We start from the raw sequence: 19,094 nt of genomic DNA on the forward strand, positions 1-19,094 counted from the left end.
TGTATGCAAACAGCATAAAACGAGAACAGACTGCTAGTAACTTGTAGGCTCTTCAGGTTTCGTGCTGTTTGCTGCTCATCAGTATCTTAGGGTTGGAAATAAAGCCTGTAAAACATTAATCTATTAAGAAAGGTTTTTAATTTTGTTTAATTTTCTAAGGAACTTTATATAAACGTGTCAAAATGCGTATATAAACAGTAAAGGGTTAAAACTGACATATCTGTTGTGTTTGGTTCCACAGGGAATCCAACAATCAGTCAATCAATGCCTTAATCAAAAGACTGTAAATCTTCCTCTGTAAGCATTTTTTGGTGATATTTCAGAATATAAATCACTTAAATACTCAAAACTTCAATTGATCTGTTGAACTTGATAATTTTTTCACAATTTCAATAGTTAATTTGTGTTAATACCTATATCAACAAATAATTTAACCAGATGGCCACATGTCCCATAGAAACACATATATAAAATCATTTGGTTGATTCCCCAGAGATTATGAAAGAGACGAGGGTGAAATCGAGGCAGACTGGTTACCGAGCCTGAGACACGTGGAGCTCGAGGAGGGGGAGACAGTCGAGGTGAAAGAGAAAGAACTCTTCAAGGAGAAAGAGGAACCAGTAGCCTTCCAGATCCTGCAGAAACGCAGGATGTCAGAGGTAATAAATGTGCTGTGTCATCACGGGAAAAGGGAGAGAATCAATGTCTTTGTAAGCGCTTAAATATTAATATATCAAGGTTACCTTTTTATGAAAGTTTGTATGAAATGATACAATTCAAACACATCTTTGTCTATATTTTCTTATTTTAAGTATTTTATCAATTTTTAAAAAACATTCAGCGAGTAATTTAAGGACTTCTCACTCTGATATTATGAAGTAGATCATATGTTAAGAAAAAGACAAAAAAGACATGCAATACCAGATAATTTAACACCAAATCGCATTTAAATCAATTGATAGCTTCTACAACATTACATTTTTAGCTCGGCTGTTTTCGGAGCAAACTAGAGGTATTGTCATAGCCAGCTTGTCGTCCGCCGACGTCGTGCTAAAACTTTGACATTTTGCTCTAAAATCAAAGTGCTTCCACCTACAACTTGAAACGTCATATGTGAATGCACCTTGATGAGTTCTACACGCCACACCTATTTTGGGGTCACTAGGTCAAAGGTCAAGGTCACAATGCACCCGCAGCCAAGCGTTGGCACCTGTAATGCTGTGCTCTTGTTAGCTCACCTGAGCACAACATGCTCATGGTGAGCTTTTGTGATCAATTTGTCCGTTGTGCGTTTTGCGGCGTCAACATTTGCCTTGTTAACTCTCTAGAGGCCACATTTATTGTCCAATCTTCATGAAATTTTGTCAGAAGATTGGCCTCAATGATATCTTGGATGAGTTTGAAAATAGTTACGTTTGCTTGAAAAACATGGCTGCCAAGGGGCAGGGCATTTTTCCTTATATGGCTATATATGGCTATAATAAAATCTTGTTAATACTCTAGAGGCCACATTTGTTGTCTGATCTTCATGAAACTTGGTCAGAAGATTCATCCTAATAATATCTTGGACGTGTTTGAAAATGATGCCGGTTGGTTGAAAAACATGGCCGCCAGGGGGCGGGGCATTTTTCCTTATATGGCTATAGTAAAACCTTGTTAACACTCTAGAGGCCACATTTATTTTCCAATCTTCATGAAACTTGCTCAGAAGATTTGTCCCAATGATATCTTGAACGAGTTCAAAAATGGTAACCTTTGCTTGAAAAACATGGCTGCCAAGTGGCGGGGCATTTTTCCATTATATGGCTATATATGGCTATAGTAAAATCTTGTTAACACTCTAGAGGCCACATTTATTGTCCAATCTTCATGAAACTTGGTCAGAAGATTCATCCCAATGATATCTTGGACGAGTTCGAAAATGATGCGGGTTTCCTTATATGGCTATAGTAAAACCTTGTTAACACTCTAGAGGCCACATTTATTTTCCGATCTTCATGAAACTTGTTGTTATCTCAGGTGAGCGACTTTGGACCTTTCAGGCCCTCTTGTTGCACTGTTGGCAACATCAGCAATTTGGACAAAAATTAAATTCAGCACATTGTTGAAAAAAAAATAATATGATTTTGACATGTATTAAAATGAGGAATGTCCCATTCCAGTTGGAAGGAAAACGGGAACCAGTAACAATTGAGCCAATTGAACGGGAAAAAATTGAGCTTGACAGTTCAGCCCCCAGCAAACTGGAGAAGCCTGAAGCTCCCTCCCATGAGATACAAACTGTGCCGTACCAGCGAGGCAAGAAAGACATCACAACTGATGAGCTCGATTCTGCTGAGCTCAGCATACCCAAGGTCAAGGTAAGTTTAGGCGGTCAAAGTCATTGGAAAAAGTAAATTTGAAAGTAAACTTAAATACTTCATTTGCGGTCATAAATCTATAAATAACATGTTGCAGTAAACATGAGTTATGTAACTATTCTTGTCAAATGAAAGTTGGTAAATTGTGAGATTGATTTTGCTCAGCTAAGCACACACAGGATCAAGGACACTGACATCTATTTGCGTGCTTTCTTATCAGTTTATATGAAAGTAGACTTTTACTCAGTTTTCAGTCTTTAATATAAAGAATAGTACAAAAAATCGCAATGGGTTGTCTCACTCAATTTTAAGAAATTAACTAACTTGGTTTTTATGTCCCCCACTGTAGTAGTGGGGGACATATTGTTTTTGCCCTGTCTGTCTGTCTGTCTGTTGGTCTGTTGGTCTGTTTGCGCCAACTTTAACATTTTGCAATAACTTTTGCTATATTGAAGATAGCAACTTCATATTTGGCATGCATGTGTATCTCATGAAGCTGCACATTTTGAGTGGTGAAAGGTCAAGGTCAAGGTCATCCTTCAAGGTCAGAGGTCAAATATATGTGGCCAAAATCGCTCATTTTATGAATACTTTTGCAATATTGAAGATAGCAACTTGATATTTGGCATGCATGTGTATCTCATGGAGCTGCACATTTTGAGTGGTGAAAGGTCAAGGTCAAGGTCATCCTTCAAGGTCAGAGGTCAAATATATGTGGCCCAAATCGCTTATTTTATAAATACTTTTGCAATATTGAAGATAGCAACTTGATATTTGGCATGCATGTGCATCTCATGGAGCTGCACATTTTGAGTGGTGAAAGGTCAAGGTCAAGGTCATCCTTCAAGGTAAGAGGTCAAATATATGTGGCCCAAATCGCTTATTTTATGAATACTTTTGCAATATTGAAGATAGTAACTTGATATTTGGCATGCATGTGTATCTTATGGAGCTGCACATTTTGAGTGGTGAAAGGTCAAGGTCATCCTTCACAAGGTCAAGGTCATCCTACAAGGTCAAACATCGTATAGGGGGACATTGTGTTTCACAAACACATCTTGTTTTATGAATACTTTTGCAATATTGAAGATAGCAACTTGATATTTGGCATGCATGTGTATCACCTGGAGCTGCACATTTTAAGTGGTGAAAGGTCAAGGTCAAGGTCATCCTACAATGTCAAACATCATATAGGGGGACATTGTGTTTCACAAACACATCTTGTTAGTCATGAATCTATTGGAAAAGGTAAACAAGAGTTATTGCAAATAGTCGTGTCAATTTTAAGTTGTTAGATTATGAGATTAATTCTTCTGAGCTAAGCATGAAAAGGGTTAAGGGCATAAAAATCTGTCTATTTGAAATTATTTGTTATCATTTTATATGATTAACAGCGTTTACTACATTTTCAGTCATGAATCTAAAGAACAGGAAAGCAAAAACCGAAATTAGTTGTCTCACTTAATGTTCAGAAATTAACTGATGCAGGGGCTTGATTCAAAGTCAGTTTGTGGTCAAGAGCATTGCAATTTAATGAGCTGAATGTTTTATACAAGAGCTTTCAGCCTTCACTGAAAGAGGCTCTTAAAAAAGCTCTTAATGTTAATGTTAAGTATCTACAAATGTTAACCCTTTGCATGCTGGGAAATTTGTCATCTGCTAAAATGTTGTCTGCTGAATTTTTAAAATTAGCATTTTCTTTGATTCTTTTTCAAAGAATACTATCAGAATAGCAAACAGTTTGGATCCTGATGAGACGCCACATTCTGTGGCGTCTCATCTGGATCCAAACTGTTTGCAAAGGCCTTCAAAATTCGGTTCCAGCATTGAAAGAGTTAAATATGCTTTCAGTGGGAATGGACAGTACCACTCAAGGATGTGAAGGTCACAGAAACAGACTCTGCAGAGTTCACGTGTGAATTCTCTGTTTCGGACGTCAACGTCACATGGTGCATCCGAGGAGAACCAGTGGACGCGAGTCCCAAGCACGCAATCAAGTCTGACGGCAAGAAACACACCTTGCTGGTGTCCAAGTGCCGACCGAACGACGAAGGGGAGATCACCTGTACCTACGCCGACTACACCACATCTGCCAGCCTCAGTGTGCAAGGTATACAGCATGGTTAAGGGATACATTTGAAAGGCTTTGTAAGCAGTCCCAAGTTATCATGAGCTGTATTTTGCTATTTAAAGAAGGTTATACATAGTGAGTATATTAAGAATTAAGTAAGGCATTTTTAATAAGTGGGTTAAATTTTAACATAAATGTAATAAAGTTTTCAGTATTTATTACAGTGTTTTGTTTTTTTGTTTGTATAGAATATTTCCCCTTTTAATAGCATTTGGATCTATGCTGATGAAACATTTTACATTAACATTTATTCAATTATTTAACTAATTTTCATGTGATATTTTCTAATTTGGTTAGTTTGGGGTTCACACTGACTATTGTCAACATAGCAACATTTTAGCTTTTTGTGAGGTCTTTAATATTACAAGATCATTATGTGTGCATATTTTGGACACATTTTGCCATATATGTGCTTATTAAGCTTGCATAATTAACAGTTCAACACTATTTTGTTTGTTTAGCTCTACACAAGGAGTTCACAGTTCAGCTGGACGACTCATACGCCGTAGAGAACACCGAGGCAACCTTCACCTGCAAGGTCAATGATGATGAGGCCAAGGTCGTCTGGACACTTGACCACAAGCCTCTGCCTGAGTCTGACAAGTACAGGGTGGGACACGATGGCGTGACACACACACTCACTATCGCAGGCCTTAAATCCACTGATAACTGTGAGGTCACAGCAACATTTGGCGATACATCCACATCAGCAAGTCTTGTCGTTGAAGGTGATTGAAGTGTTTTTTTTAGGATTTGAAGACATCTTTTAAAACTGTCTATGTTGAATAATAAGAATTTTCTGAGGTACTGATTCCTGCAGTTATGTGCCTAATGCAGAAAAGCTGAAACTAAATAAATTGAGCACATAAATATATTAATAATGAACATTCATTTAGATTCATTTGATGCGCTATTTAAAGAAATAAAAACTGATAATGGTAATAAATGATGAACTTTTTTTCCATCAGTATAATCATATAATATCATCATCATAGTCATGAACTTTTCTTTGTATATTGCAGATGTCTCCGCTGACTTCACAGCACCATTGTCCGACGTGTCTGTATTGGAGAGGTCCAATGCAGAATTCACATTCAAGCTGTCCAAGCCTGTTGACAAAGTACGCTGGTTCTTGGACAACGTGGAACTACGACCAAACAAGCGAATGGAATTCGTAGATGACGGAAAAACCCACAAACTTATCATTCGAGACGTTGAAGTTACCGATGAGGGACAAATATCAGTGTTGGTTGGAGATAAAAAATCCAGTGCATCACTGTTCATACAGGAATTGTCACCTGACTTTGTCAAGCCCCTGAGAGACGTCACCGTGAAAGAACGTGGCGTCGCTGAGTTCGTCACGGAAGTTAACAAAGAAGGAATAACTGTGAAGTGGTTTGTTCAGAACAAGGAGATCGAAGAAGACGAGAAGTACGAGATATACGCTGAAGGTCGCACTCACAGACTGGTTGTCAAGGACGCTGTGTTACCAGATGCTGGAGAGATCATGGCCAGAGTGGAAGGCAAAACTTTGAAAGCCAACCTCACAGTTGAAGGTAAATCATTTAACCCTTTGCATGCTGGGAAATTTGTCCTCTGCTAAAATGTCATCTGCTGAATTTCTAAAATTAGCATTTTCTTTGATTTTTTAAAGAATACTATAAGAATAGCAAACAGTTTGGATACTGATGAGACGCCATGTTCTCTGGCGTCTCATCTGCATCCAAACTGTTTGCAAAGGCCTTCAAAATTCGGTTCTAGTACTGAAAGAGTTAATGTATTCATGCTATTTACCCTATACCACTGAGATACGTATTTTGACGCATTTGTAGTCCCATAGAAAGTTAATTTCATAAAATACCTTTATTACTTAATTCAAGTTTTAAGGCTTCATTTCCAACCCTTAAATACTGATGAGCAGCATACAGCATAAACCCTGAACAGACTGCGAGTTACTTGCAGGCTGTTCTGGTTTTATGCTGTTTGCACAAAGTCATTTCACTTTGCTTCTGAGTGGGATTGGGTTAATGTATTCATGTTATTGATTACTTGAGATGCCATTTGTAAAGTTCTAGTTAAAAACCAAAGTTAAAGCTTAACATATAAAACTATTCAAAGATTTGATATTTTAAGAAGACCGTTTAAAAAAAAATAAAGTGATGGTAAACCTAAAAGTTGAAGGTAAAATAACTTTTTTGAGATATTCAGCTTTTTAAGACGCCATTCTTGTAAATAAATGTAGACACTCTTAATATTTTACTTTCTTCATTAATATTTTATTCACTTAACTGATTTTTTTTTCCAAACATCAGTTCAGTTTTGTACAGTTTAACAAAATTAATTGCAGTAAAGTAAAACCCAACTTACATTGATTCTGAATTGGATAACATACAAAATCTGTCTGGTTAAGCAATGATGTTTATTGTTCTCCTTATGCTGAAAACTAAAAGTGTTGTCTATTTATAAAAATCCCAGTAAAGATCGTGGCTGACCTTCCTGTTTGTCTGTTTATAGAAATCCCAATATGATCATGGCTTACCTTACTGTTTGTCTATTTATAGAAATCCCAGTTGAGATTGTGGCTGAGCTAACTGAACAGCATGTAGAAGAACACAAGGCCTCCTATTTCACATGCGAGGTGAACAAACCAGACGTCACAGTCACATGGCTCAAAAATGGTGCCAAAATCATCCCCAGTGAGAAACATCAGTTGATCGACGATGGCACTACGCACACTCTTGTTATAATGGACACTGACAAATCAGACGTGGCTGAATATGCGGTCGTTGTTGGCGACCAAAAAAGCTCGGCTCAGTTACATCTGGATGGTATGTCGCTTTAAATTCACCACACTGTGTCCATTTATATTTTAGATGTTACCATTCTTAAGTTTCTAAATTTCTTTGATGTGATGAATTAATAATTAATTAAGTATTTATATGCATACAAATTATTTTCCATTTTAAATGGCTTTTTATGTTGAATGTACTTTTAGTTTATTATGGGTTTTGAATGCATGAAAGTCACATTATTATGTCAATTAGTTGCTATTTTCAAAGCATTTTATATGTGTCATCTGCAACTTGGTTAGGCTCTATGGTAATGTAGTAAAATGGCATTGTTTATTGCATGATTTTTTGCTTTTATTTATACAACTTATTCTTCATGTTTCAATATTTATTATAGGTAACTATTTTAATGATTCTCAGCAAATCAACCTTCAATATCAAGTTTTAGGATAAATCTGCCAACTATTCACATGCTCTTAAAATGACAATTAACCCTTTCAGTGCGGGAACCGAATTTTGAAGGCCTTTGCAAACAGTTTAGATCCAGATGAGACGCCACAAAACGTGGCGTCTCATCAGGATCCAAACTGTTTGCTGTTCTGATAGTATTCTTTGAAAAAAAAATCGAAGAAAATACTAATTTTAGAAATTCAGCAGACGACATTTTAGCAGAAGACAAATTTCCCAGCATTCAAAGGGTTAACAATAATGGTATTGATCATCATGTGAGGTACCATCTGGGAAATCAGGGCTTAATGCATGTGCATCAAGTGTCATCCAAGATTAGATGACTGCACAGGCTAATCTGGCACGATACTTTAGGTACATGGTTTAACCCTTTGAATGCTGGGAAATTGGTCGTCTGCTTAAATGTCGTCTGCTGAATTTCTTGAATCAGCATTTTCTCAGATTTTGTTCAAAGAATACTATCAGAAGAGCAAACAGTTTGGATCCTGATGAGACGCCACGTTCTGTGGCGTCTCATCTGGATCCAAACTGTTTGCAAAGGCCTTCAAAATTCGGTTCCCGCACTGAAAGAGTAAAACCCGGGTTTCCCATAAACTTACTCAATTATGTTTATTCATCTCTGATGCAGCTTTTTGACATGTAGCCCAGATGTTTTCTGCACTAGCCATAGATAGCATGTTTTACACCACTATTATCTTATTGAATATACCGGCATGTGTAGTTAATACATAGGTTGAATGTAAGATATAGCAATATGCATGTTGTTAGCCTATATATTAGTGTAACAGTACATGAGGACTGGGGCATCTTCATGTAGCCCAAATATTGCATGAATACATGGTATCCAAGTATTGCATGTGTAAATGGTATCCAAGTAATTAATGTGTAAATGATTTACAGATATTCTTTTTACCATCCAGTCTTTCAAAAAAAAATTCATAAGATCTAAGTTTAATTTTGTTTTAATGTTCTAGTTTTAAGAAGAAGTTTATCTCATTTTTGAAAGAATATTATTTGTCTCGTTGTCCAAAACAGAAGGGACATGTCTGCCAAACTTTACTCAACAATAATTACTCATGATAGATAAATGTAAAATAACACGAGTGAAAACGTCTTTGTGAAGTAGCACAACTTGCAAAGGTATTGTTCTTTTAATTTCGATGTTATTTTGGAAATATAGTAAGTTCACTGTTTCACTTGGCTGTCTTCAGAGGGATCACATTGTTCAAGTGGAAGACTAATTAGCTACTGGTCATGTACGTAATTCCGGCCACTTTTGGGACTATTTAAGAAAAATCTTTAGTGTTAGGCAACTGGTTGAAACTAAACTTCACATATATAATCCTGGGTTCAAAACTCACCTAGCATGAAAATTTAAATAGAATTAGATCAGTGAATGTTACTTTATGAACAGAAAATGATGACATGTAAACTATCCATTTTCGTAGGTTAAATGTACCTAAAAAATCGGCCACTTTTCAGTTTGATCTGCAGATAAAATTACAAAGCAATATCTTTTGACAAATGTCTTCAATTTCAGAGTATTAATCAATGTTTATACTATTAATATTTTTGACTTGAAATTTAAAAAAAATGCGAAATTATTATACCATTTACTCCCCCTACCTATTTTAATAAATATAAACAATGGGGAAACTGCTATTTCATTAAAAAATATTTGTTTTTAATGTGTTTAATAAATTTTTTCAAACATAGCTAAAAAAGTAAACACATTTTGTTTGAAAAGTTGACTTCAGTGTTGATTATTAGTAAACGCTTATATATAATATTTAAACATGTAATCTAGCAATATTCTTATAAAGGGAGGTAATTCATATATTAAAAATTTATATTTAGGTTCTGATTTGTATGTTTTGAATATAAGTTTTTGTACAATAAATTGGTAAAACTTTGATTAAAGTTTATTAGATAAAATAAAAATTATTTTATCAAATATATTTGTTTCTTATATGATTATAATTGTTGCAACATATGATGACATCACTTTCCCCATGAGCCAAATATTTCCTGCTATATTTGTGACATTTTAACGCAAAAGTCTACGGTGATATGGTTCTTACATTTGCAAAATATTGCGAGTGGGGATGGTTTTCATGTTGATTTTTCTAAATAAAAACAAAATATATGCGTAAAGATCATGAAAATGATTTTACACAGGTGGCCGATTTTTTACGTACAGGCCGGAATTACGTACATGACCAGTAATGCACTTAAATAGCATGTACACTTGTGGACTCTCCCATCCTTCTTAATTGGATCAATTTATTTCCAAAATTAGGGATGTCTAGTATATTTATTTCTATATTTAGAATATTTCTTACAGAAATTCTTTTAAGCAAACAGCGCAGACCAGCATCATGCGTCTCATCTGGGTCTACGCTGTTTGCCAAGGCCTTTTTTCTAGACGCTAGGCATAAATGGGTTAATAGCATGTACACCTGTAAGAGATTCATTTAATTTCAGTCATAGGGACAAGACACTGCTATCTACTGCTTTTCAAAAATGCATCCAACATCATTTTATTTGCTTTCAAAGAAAAAGGGCCAGCTATAGACAGTAATGAATAACTATAGAAGGAATAGCTTTCAAGTGAACTTTCACCTCATGCTTTTAATCAACTGAAGCACCTTCAAAATTTAATTGCATTTTTAAGAAAGCTATATTGGCATGAATGCTAGAAATTGGACCATTAAATAGTATCATTTTCATTTTATCATCAATAAATATGTAGAATTTTAGATTATGCCAGAATGGGTTGAATTACTATCAGTATCTTATTTGTATTAAATTGTTGCATGCACCTATTCACGTAATCAGTTTGCATTTGGGTTGTGGAATATTATGTTGCATGCGATTGTTTCCTGCTTGTTCCAGGTTACATAATGAGCATGGTACCAGTCCAGATATTAACGCCTCTTCGCCAGTCTGAATTACACCAAAACCAGTCTGTCACGTTCACTTGCCACTTAACCCACAATGACGTACCAGTCACTTGGTACCGGGACGGCGTTGAACTGACGTCAAACTCAAAGCACACAATGACGGTTTTAGGGACGGTTCATAAATTGACCATCCATGATATAGAAATATATGATGAAGCGGTGTATACTATAAAAATAGACCACTCGGAAAAATCCTCCTCCGCTATGCTATTTTTAGAAGGTCTGTTTTGATGCAAAATCTGGCGTCATTTTCATCCTGCTATTTGACCTAACTGTCAAATTTATTTTATGCACTTATGTTAAACACTTAACAGTGGTGTTGCCTTTAGTAAAGCACTTTTTAACAAAGATGCACTGTTAACAAGCATTCAAGCATCGATATTCACAAAGATATTTTTTGTGTGTGAAAACAAATGAAAATAAAATGCTCTTTGCCATATATGTCCTTGAAACGTAACAGATGGAAATGTATTTATATATCAGCGCTTGATTTAGATACTTGTGAAGAAATTTGCGAATTATTTATCATTATTTATTTTTATTTATTTTTGTTGTGTGATATTTGATATCACCTTTTAATATGATAAACTTCATTCATAAATGTAGGTGGAGTGTACAAATTGTTTATTACAGTATTTATAGTGTGAAAGGTTTTATAAAACATTCCCTCCAAGTGTACATATTTAATGATTATTTACCTTTATATAATCAAGATATTCATATATTTTGTATATAACATTCTTTATATGTAAGTGCATGAGTACTAACCAGGAACTATGTTGAGTGTAACCTACACAGCGCTACTAACCCTGCACCAGTGTGAATAAATATGAATGAACCAATGAGCATGTGGAATGACTCAGCAATAAACATTGTGCTAACTGTTAATACACATGACTGAAATCAAAGTGTGCAAACGTCATGGTGATGTCTTTTCCTGCCATGACATCACTTCCTGCGTGACCTCATAACTTCCTGTACCCACAATCCTCTGCTTCCAGAGTTGCCCATTAACGTCTCTTTGAACTTAAAACGTCATCACACTCAGTGGTACAGCTACATTGAACAGTTGGCCACGTTTACATGTAAAACCTCAAAATCGCTAGTCGAGGTCACGTGGTATAAAGATAAAGAAGAGCTGAGGGCCGGTAGTAAGTACGAGATAAGGCGCATCGGCAGGGAGCACCTCATGACCGTCCACGACTTGTGCATGTCTGACTTTGGCGACTATGTCGTTACTATCCGCAGTTTGAGAAAACTGCCGCATGCACATGTTTCCATAGGTTTGTATGAACGTGCTTGCAATTTTTTTTTTGTTGTGTTCATGACAGTGACAAAAAGAAAATGCAGGGTTTATAATTTGGCTGTCTAAAAAAATCAAAATTGTTAATATTGCTTGTTATTTGCTATGTTTTTCTTAAAAGTTTTGTAAAAAAAATTTAAAACTAAACAAGAGTTTTCAATTTTTATTATAATTGAAAAAAACACACACAACAATTTCTAAAATAATTCAGATATTATGTTTAAAACCAGTTTTGTCAGTCATATTGAATCCTGTTGTTGTTTTAAATTGTCATTTTAATATAGGACTAGCATGCCTTTGGTAATGTATGTTTTGACTTGCCATCTGTACCATTGATCAAATTGCCTGATTTATTTAAAATTTTCATGCACGCATGTTGGAATGTTATTTTTATTATAAAACGTAACGTTGTATATTTTATGTAATATCCTTTTTTTTCTAATAATAAATATTATCTACTCCAGGGCTTTTTCTAGGGGTAGGAATAATGCAATTGCTGTTGGTCTTGTAAACTATAACGTATAGTTTACAAGACCAACAGCCATGGCTTCAAACTGCGTTAAAAGCAACAAAGATGCTGTTATAATTATATTTTTGCTAAAAGATGCAAACACAAAATAGCGCAAGATGAACTCTCTAGTTCTGTTCTAAACCAAAAAGCCCTGCAGTCTGGAACACATGTTGTTTGATCAAGAGATTCTTGATGATGTGTAACATTTAATGTTTTCCCCTCTACAGAGCCTCCAAGCCAGTTCATAATTCCACTCACCGAGGCCACCTGTCAGGAAGGGGAGGAGGTCATATTCGTCTGCGAGGTATCGGACGACAAGATCCCCGCACGCTGGTTCAAGGACGGACAGAAACTCGAACCTTCCGAGAAATATGTGATGAAGAAAGATGGCCGCAAGCATAGCCTCACTATCAAGAACGCTACCCTTGATGATCGGGCGGAGTATACAATTAAACTGAAGGACAATCAAGAAAGCTCCGCCCCTCTCTTCGTAGAAGGTAAACATAAGTTGTTTATTTTTCTGTTAATATATTCAGTGATAAAAATACCACTTATTTGTTTTTTACAAATCATGTGATTTAATTAAACGACAATCAAACCATGACAGCTCTTCTTCTTTATATTTTTTTTATGGTGAACAGATTGTTTCTTTCACTTATAACATTTTTAAAGAAATTCAATTATTCATTCAATTTCCGGTATTTTTCCAATATATTGAATGATATTATGTTAATTTCATATTTTCGCAGAGGTTCCCTTGGAGTTCACAATGCCCCTGCAAGAGCAGTTGGATTGTAACCTAGGAGACACAATAACCTTGACCTGTGAGGTCAACAAGCCTAACAAGGTAGCCATGTGGCTGCGCGATGGGGAACAAGTCACCATCGCCGATGGTTACGAGATTGTCGTCGAGGGTAACGTACACAAGTTGACCATCCGACGAGCCTCTCTTGACCATGAAGCCGAGTACACCTGCATGATCGGGAATATAGAGACAAATACCTTGCTCTATGTTGAAGGTAGGGAGATGCTTGATGATGTTTCCCGTCAGGTTGCTATAATTGTGCTTTGCTATGTTTACTAGTTTTTCAGATTTCTTGACATTTCTGGACAGAAACAAAGGAGGAATGCGGCATTCAGCTGTCACAATATCCGTCTGTATGAGTGCCCGAATGTCTGTCCCAAAATGTCTTCCTAAGACATAACTTTACCATATATTGATGGATTTATATGTTATTTTGCACAAATATAAGCCATCTCAGAACAAGGTGTTGCTGTTAACATCTTTAACACCTGTATTCCTTCCTCAAAGGTCAAGATCACACTTAAAGTTCATGAGTCTATTTCCGCCATACAACAGTTATTTTTCTTAGCCATAGCTTTATGGATTTTAAAATATTTGACATAAAGATAAGCCATTATAAAACAAGCTGTAGCAAATAATACCTGTGGTCTAATTCAAAGATAACTTTAGGGGTCAAATGTAATATTTTGCGCTAAAAAGGCTTGCCTAAAGGGACTTTAAAATTCATCATGCAATTCTAAAATGACTTACCACAAAGTACCATCAAGAGAGGGCGTGTCACAAGTGACATCGTCTTTATAAAGGTCAAGGTCACACTTAGAGGTCAAAAGTATTAACCATAAAAGAGTTTTTTTCCACATAAGTGGAGTTTGTACAATAAAGTGGAATGTGGGGAGATATGCTCATCTATTGACAAATGTCTTAATAAAATTGAAAAATTAAATATGGTGCCTTGTAACTTTTGTTAATTGTATCAGATATCCTGTTAAGCCTATATGAAACTGTACACACTTTTTCACCTATAAGAGCCGGCAGCCCAGTTCACTCACCGCCTCAGCGACCTGACTGGCCAAGAAGGGGAAGACATCGAGATGTACGTCGAGTTAAGTCGACCCGACGTCCCAGTAAGCTGGATGAAGAACCGCGAGCCCCTGAAGCCCAGCGAACGAATCAAGATCTTGTGTGAGCGGTACCGACAGGTGCTCCAGATTCTGGACGCCATTCCCGAAGACGAGGGCGAATACACAATCTGTCTGCCCGACAAAACAGAGTCATCTGCTATGCTGAAAATCAAAGGTAGGTTTGGCATTGTAAGGGTGATTTATTCATGTTTTTTTAATTTAATCTTATAATGTTTATAATAACTTATTATATGTTATTATATATTTATTTATTATTAGTTATATAGTTATAATTGTTAAATATTAATTACCTGAATCTAGATTATCATGAATCTTTCTTACTAGTGAATCGAATTTTGTGAAAGAGAAGGCAGAGATTTAATAAGATTCATCTTACCCATTTGTCAAATTTTTATTTTTTGACTTTAACATCAAGTTACTTGTCTTTAAGACCATCTAAAAGTGACGGCTTTTCTGAACTAGTTAAAATTGACTCATTGAAATAGTTAATAAACAAAATGTGACTGAATTAAATGCTAGTTCATTTATTATCCTCACAAATGCATTTTGCAGTGTTAACACTATTTACAGAAAAAGCCCCAGAGTTCAAGAAACCCCTTAACAACCAAGAGGTGAAGGAAAAAGAAAAGTTGACCTTGACATGTGAACTCTCCAAGCCAGACATGCCTGTGAAATGGCTGAAGAATGGTAAGGAGGTGAAACCAGGTGACCGTGTCCTGGTGTCCATGGATCAATACCTTCACCAGCTGGTGGTGGCCGAGGCTACATTGGACGATGCTGCTAAATACTCGTGTGTCTGCGGAGATGTGAGCACTGAATGCACCATCAAGGTCACAGGTTGGTACTTCCATGCTGTTTTAGATTTCAGATGAGTTATGGTTGAAAAAAAACCTGCAAAAGCATTATTTATTTTTAATTTTTATGTGAATCTAAAATCTATAAAGGAAACAACATGTATTTGAGGACATGGGAAATTATCTCAGGAAAGAACCCTCTTTTGGTCACTGCAAAATTGTGTATTATTTATATAATTTTTATACAAATATATATTAGGTGTTAGTTGTTAGGTCTTCTTGTTATACATACTGCTGTTGTTTTCTAAGATAAAAATAGAACAAAGGCCAAAACATTGAATAATTTCACTTTGTCTTTGTACAGAACTCCCTGTGGAGTTTACCAAACCTCTGCAAGACACTGTAGCCTACGACAAGGACAAAACTGCGACTTTGACCTGCGAGCTCAGCAAGCCAAACAAACCAGTCAAGTGGTTAGTGAATGGGAAACCAGTCCGAGCAAACAAAAACCTCAAGATTTCTGTTGATCTCCAGACTCACCAGCTTGTGTTTACAGACGTGACATTAAAGGACGCCGGACAATACTCCTGTGTCTGTGGCGACGTATCCACAGCTGCCACCTTCACAGTTAAAGGTTTGTTTTTTCTGAGTACCTTAGTTTAAACCTATCCATGTATCCATGGCTGCGACCTTCACAGTTAAAGGTTTGTTTGTTATGAGTACCTTAGTTTAAACCTATCCACGTAGCCATGGCTGCGACCTTCACAGTTAAAGGTTTGTTTGTGATGAGTACCTTATTTTAAACCTATTTATATTAGCTCGACTGAATCAAAAGCCTAAGGCTTATTGAAACTGGAGTCAGTTTCCTGGGTAGAGACAGTTCTCAGTGTCTATGGGCAAGATCTAAAGAACGCTCTCACGGTGGGGTTTGAACCTGTGTCTTCCTGATCGCAAGGCAGACACAATATCCAATATGCCATGGGGACCTCTAAAAAAAATTTTTTGTTATGATTTTCTTGCAGGTAGGGTATAGTGGAGTCACTATGTCAGACTTTTATTTTGTCAGCAGGTCATCGGTCAGTCAGTTGCCATTAAATTAGTTTGAGCATGCTTCTTCAAAGTTTCTTAAGTGTTAACATGAAAACTGTTATGTAATCATCTTGAAGAGTTAATTGTGCAAGACATGTTCATGGTCTGCAGTGATCCACACATGTCTGTGTTGTTTGAACTTCAATATAGCTAACAAAGCAATGTGAGGGTATAATGGGTAGTCACGTTCATTAATTGTTTTCAAATGGGGGTATAATGGGTATTCAGGTTCACTTATTGTTTTCTAATGGGGGTATAATGGGTAGGCAGGTTCATTAATTGTATTCTAATGGGGGTATAATAGGTAGTCAGATTCACTAATTGTATTCTGATGGGGGTATAATTGGTAGTCAGATTAACTAATTGTATTCTAATTGTGGTATAATGGGTAGTCAGCTTCACTAATTGTATTCTAGTGTTTGCTACGTATTCCATTTGATAATTTCTTATAAGCCGGATGAATGTACCTCACTTTAGAATTTAATTTTCCCCATATTTATAAGGTGCAGGCATATAGTTTTATCGCTTTTCCACTTTTTTAGCTCACCTGAGCACAACGTGCTCATGGTGAGTTTTTGTGATCGCCTTTTGTCCGTCGTCCGTCTTGCGTTGTCTGTTGTGCGACGTCAACATTTGCCTTGTTTACTTTCTAGAGGCCACATTTATTGTCCAATCTTCATAAAATTAAGTCAGAAGATTGGTTTAAATGATATCTTGGATGAGTTCGAAAATGGTTACATTTGCTTAAAAAACATGGCTGCCAAGGGGCGGGGCATTTTTCCTTATATAGCTATATATGGCTATAGCAAAATCTTGTTAACACTCTAGAGGCCACATTTATTGTCCGATCCTCATAAAACTTGGTCAGAAGATTCATCCCATTGATATCTTGGACGAGTTCGAAAATTATGTCGGTTGGTTGAAAAACATGGCCGCCAGGGGGCGGGGCATTTTTCCTTATATGGCTATAGTAAAACCTTGTTAACACTCTAGAGGCCACATTTATTTTCCGATCTTCATGAAACTTGCTCAGATGATTTGTCCCAATGATATCTTGGACGAGTTCAAAAATGGTAACCTTGGCTTTAAAAACATGGCTGCCAAGGGGCTGGGCATTTTTCCTTGAATGGCTATATATGACTATAGTAAAATCTTGTTTACTTTCTAGTTTGCTCAATCTTCATGAAATTTGGTCAGAACATTGGTTTCGTGAGTAGTAAAGTTTGGTTTTATTATGTCAATATTATGTGACATTTACTGTGTTATGTAATTTTACATAACACAGAATTTTCATAGTTAACATAACTGTTTTAGTATTTAACACTTATGATAAGCCTTTCAACTTAGAGATAACTGAAAAAAAGACAACATGTACATGATTTTACAGTATTTATGCAGTATTTATCTCCCTTGTTTAACCTGGTTCAGTAATCTATTCTTAGTTCTGCTCTGGAATTTGGGAAGACTTTGATCATTGATAAATGCACTGTTTTGAGGGAAAATTTACTACTCTGCCATTGATCTCTTCTGAACCGTATAAAATAAGCCGTTTCGGCTGATTTAAACACATCTTGATGCTTTCTTGAAAAGTTAACAGCTCTTGAAAAAGGTTGAAATTTTTAAATAATTAAACTCTAAATTATTTTTAACACCAGCATCAAGACATTTTGGCATTATTTTCTAAATTATTCTTATTATTTAGATTATTTTTATTGGCATTTTCTAAATTAGAAAGACTCTATTCTATTTCAATAACTGTAGTAAACTTTTCTTATTTTTACATTTGATACACTGAAGTTGCCTAATCTCCATAATAATTGTTCTTCAGATTAAATTAGACCTATTTTGTAAACTAGATTGTTGAAGCACTTTCTAGACTAACAGTAACTTATATTTAAATCAGTTTTTTTGACAGATTTTGAACTTCTTTTTACATTCATTAATGTATTTGCTGTATGTTGTTCATTTTTGTAACGATACTTAGATTCTTTAGACTTTGCTTGTACCTGTTGTTAATTTTCTGTCATTGTTCTTCATTTTCCGAGTTCTAAAAATTAGTTATTTTTGTTAAAGCTGCCTTGGTTTTCACTTATAAATAAATTCTTTGAGTGTATATTCAGTATATATATTTTAGTATATATATTTCAGTATATTCATCCTGACCGGAAATAAGAGTTTGTCAAATAAATATTTCCGCATTACATAAGTGCTTACAAAGTTACATAACTTGTAACCGTCCTGTAACTGGTTCATTTGCGTAAGTGAAGGAGACCGCACTACCACACCTGGATAGGACAGTTGAGTTTGATAATGGTTTGGATCGGTAAAAAAACATGGCCGCCAGGGGGGGGGGGTGTCTTTTTCCTTATATTTATATAGTAAAAAAGCTTGTGAACACTCTAGAAGTCACATGTTTTGCCTAATCATCATGAAATTTTGTCAAAACATTAGTTATGTGGATGTCTCGGACGTGTTTGAAAATGGTCGTGATCAGTGAAAAAACATGGCCGCCAGGGAGTGGGGCAGTTTTCTTTATATGTATATAGTGACAACATGTGAACAGTCTAGAAGACACATTTTTTTCCCAATCTTCATGAAATGTGGACATATCTTGGAAGAGTTAAAAAATGGTTCATGTCTGTTTAAAAAAACATGGCCGCCAAGGGGCCATTTGTTGTTCATTCTTCTTGAACATTTGTTCAATTGATATCTTGGGCTGCAAAGAACAGGTCATTTCTT

At 35.8% G+C, this 19,094-nt stretch overlaps 1 protein-coding gene across 1 annotated transcript in view; it reads left to right on the forward strand.

The window, feature by feature from the left end:
- LOC127847357 (titin-like) overlaps nt 1-19,094 on the forward strand; it is a 148,043-nt gene that overhangs the window by 53,241 nt on the left and 75,708 nt on the right. The window contains exons 40-51 of the mRNA XM_052379214.1: nt 494-659; nt 2,163-2,360; nt 4,212-4,470; nt 4,953-5,219; nt 5,514-6,047; nt 7,053-7,319; nt 11,713-11,994; nt 12,753-13,022; nt 13,275-13,544; nt 14,357-14,626; nt 15,043-15,309; nt 15,631-15,900. Of these exons, the coding sequence (XP_052235174.1) occupies nt 494-659; nt 2,163-2,360; nt 4,212-4,470; nt 4,953-5,219; nt 5,514-6,047; nt 7,053-7,319; nt 11,713-11,994; nt 12,753-13,022; nt 13,275-13,544; nt 14,357-14,626; nt 15,043-15,309; nt 15,631-15,900 (3,320 nt within the window). The remainder of the gene's footprint in view (nt 1-493; nt 660-2,162; nt 2,361-4,211; nt 4,471-4,952; nt 5,220-5,513; nt 6,048-7,052; nt 7,320-11,712; nt 11,995-12,752; nt 13,023-13,274; nt 13,545-14,356; nt 14,627-15,042; nt 15,310-15,630; nt 15,901-19,094) is intronic.

This window comes from Dreissena polymorpha, chromosome 10, assembly GCF_020536995.1.
Source record: "Dreissena polymorpha isolate Duluth1 chromosome 10, UMN_Dpol_1.0, whole genome shotgun sequence".
Classification (NCBI taxonomy): Eukaryota; Metazoa; Mollusca; class Bivalvia; order Myida; family Dreissenidae; genus Dreissena; species Dreissena polymorpha.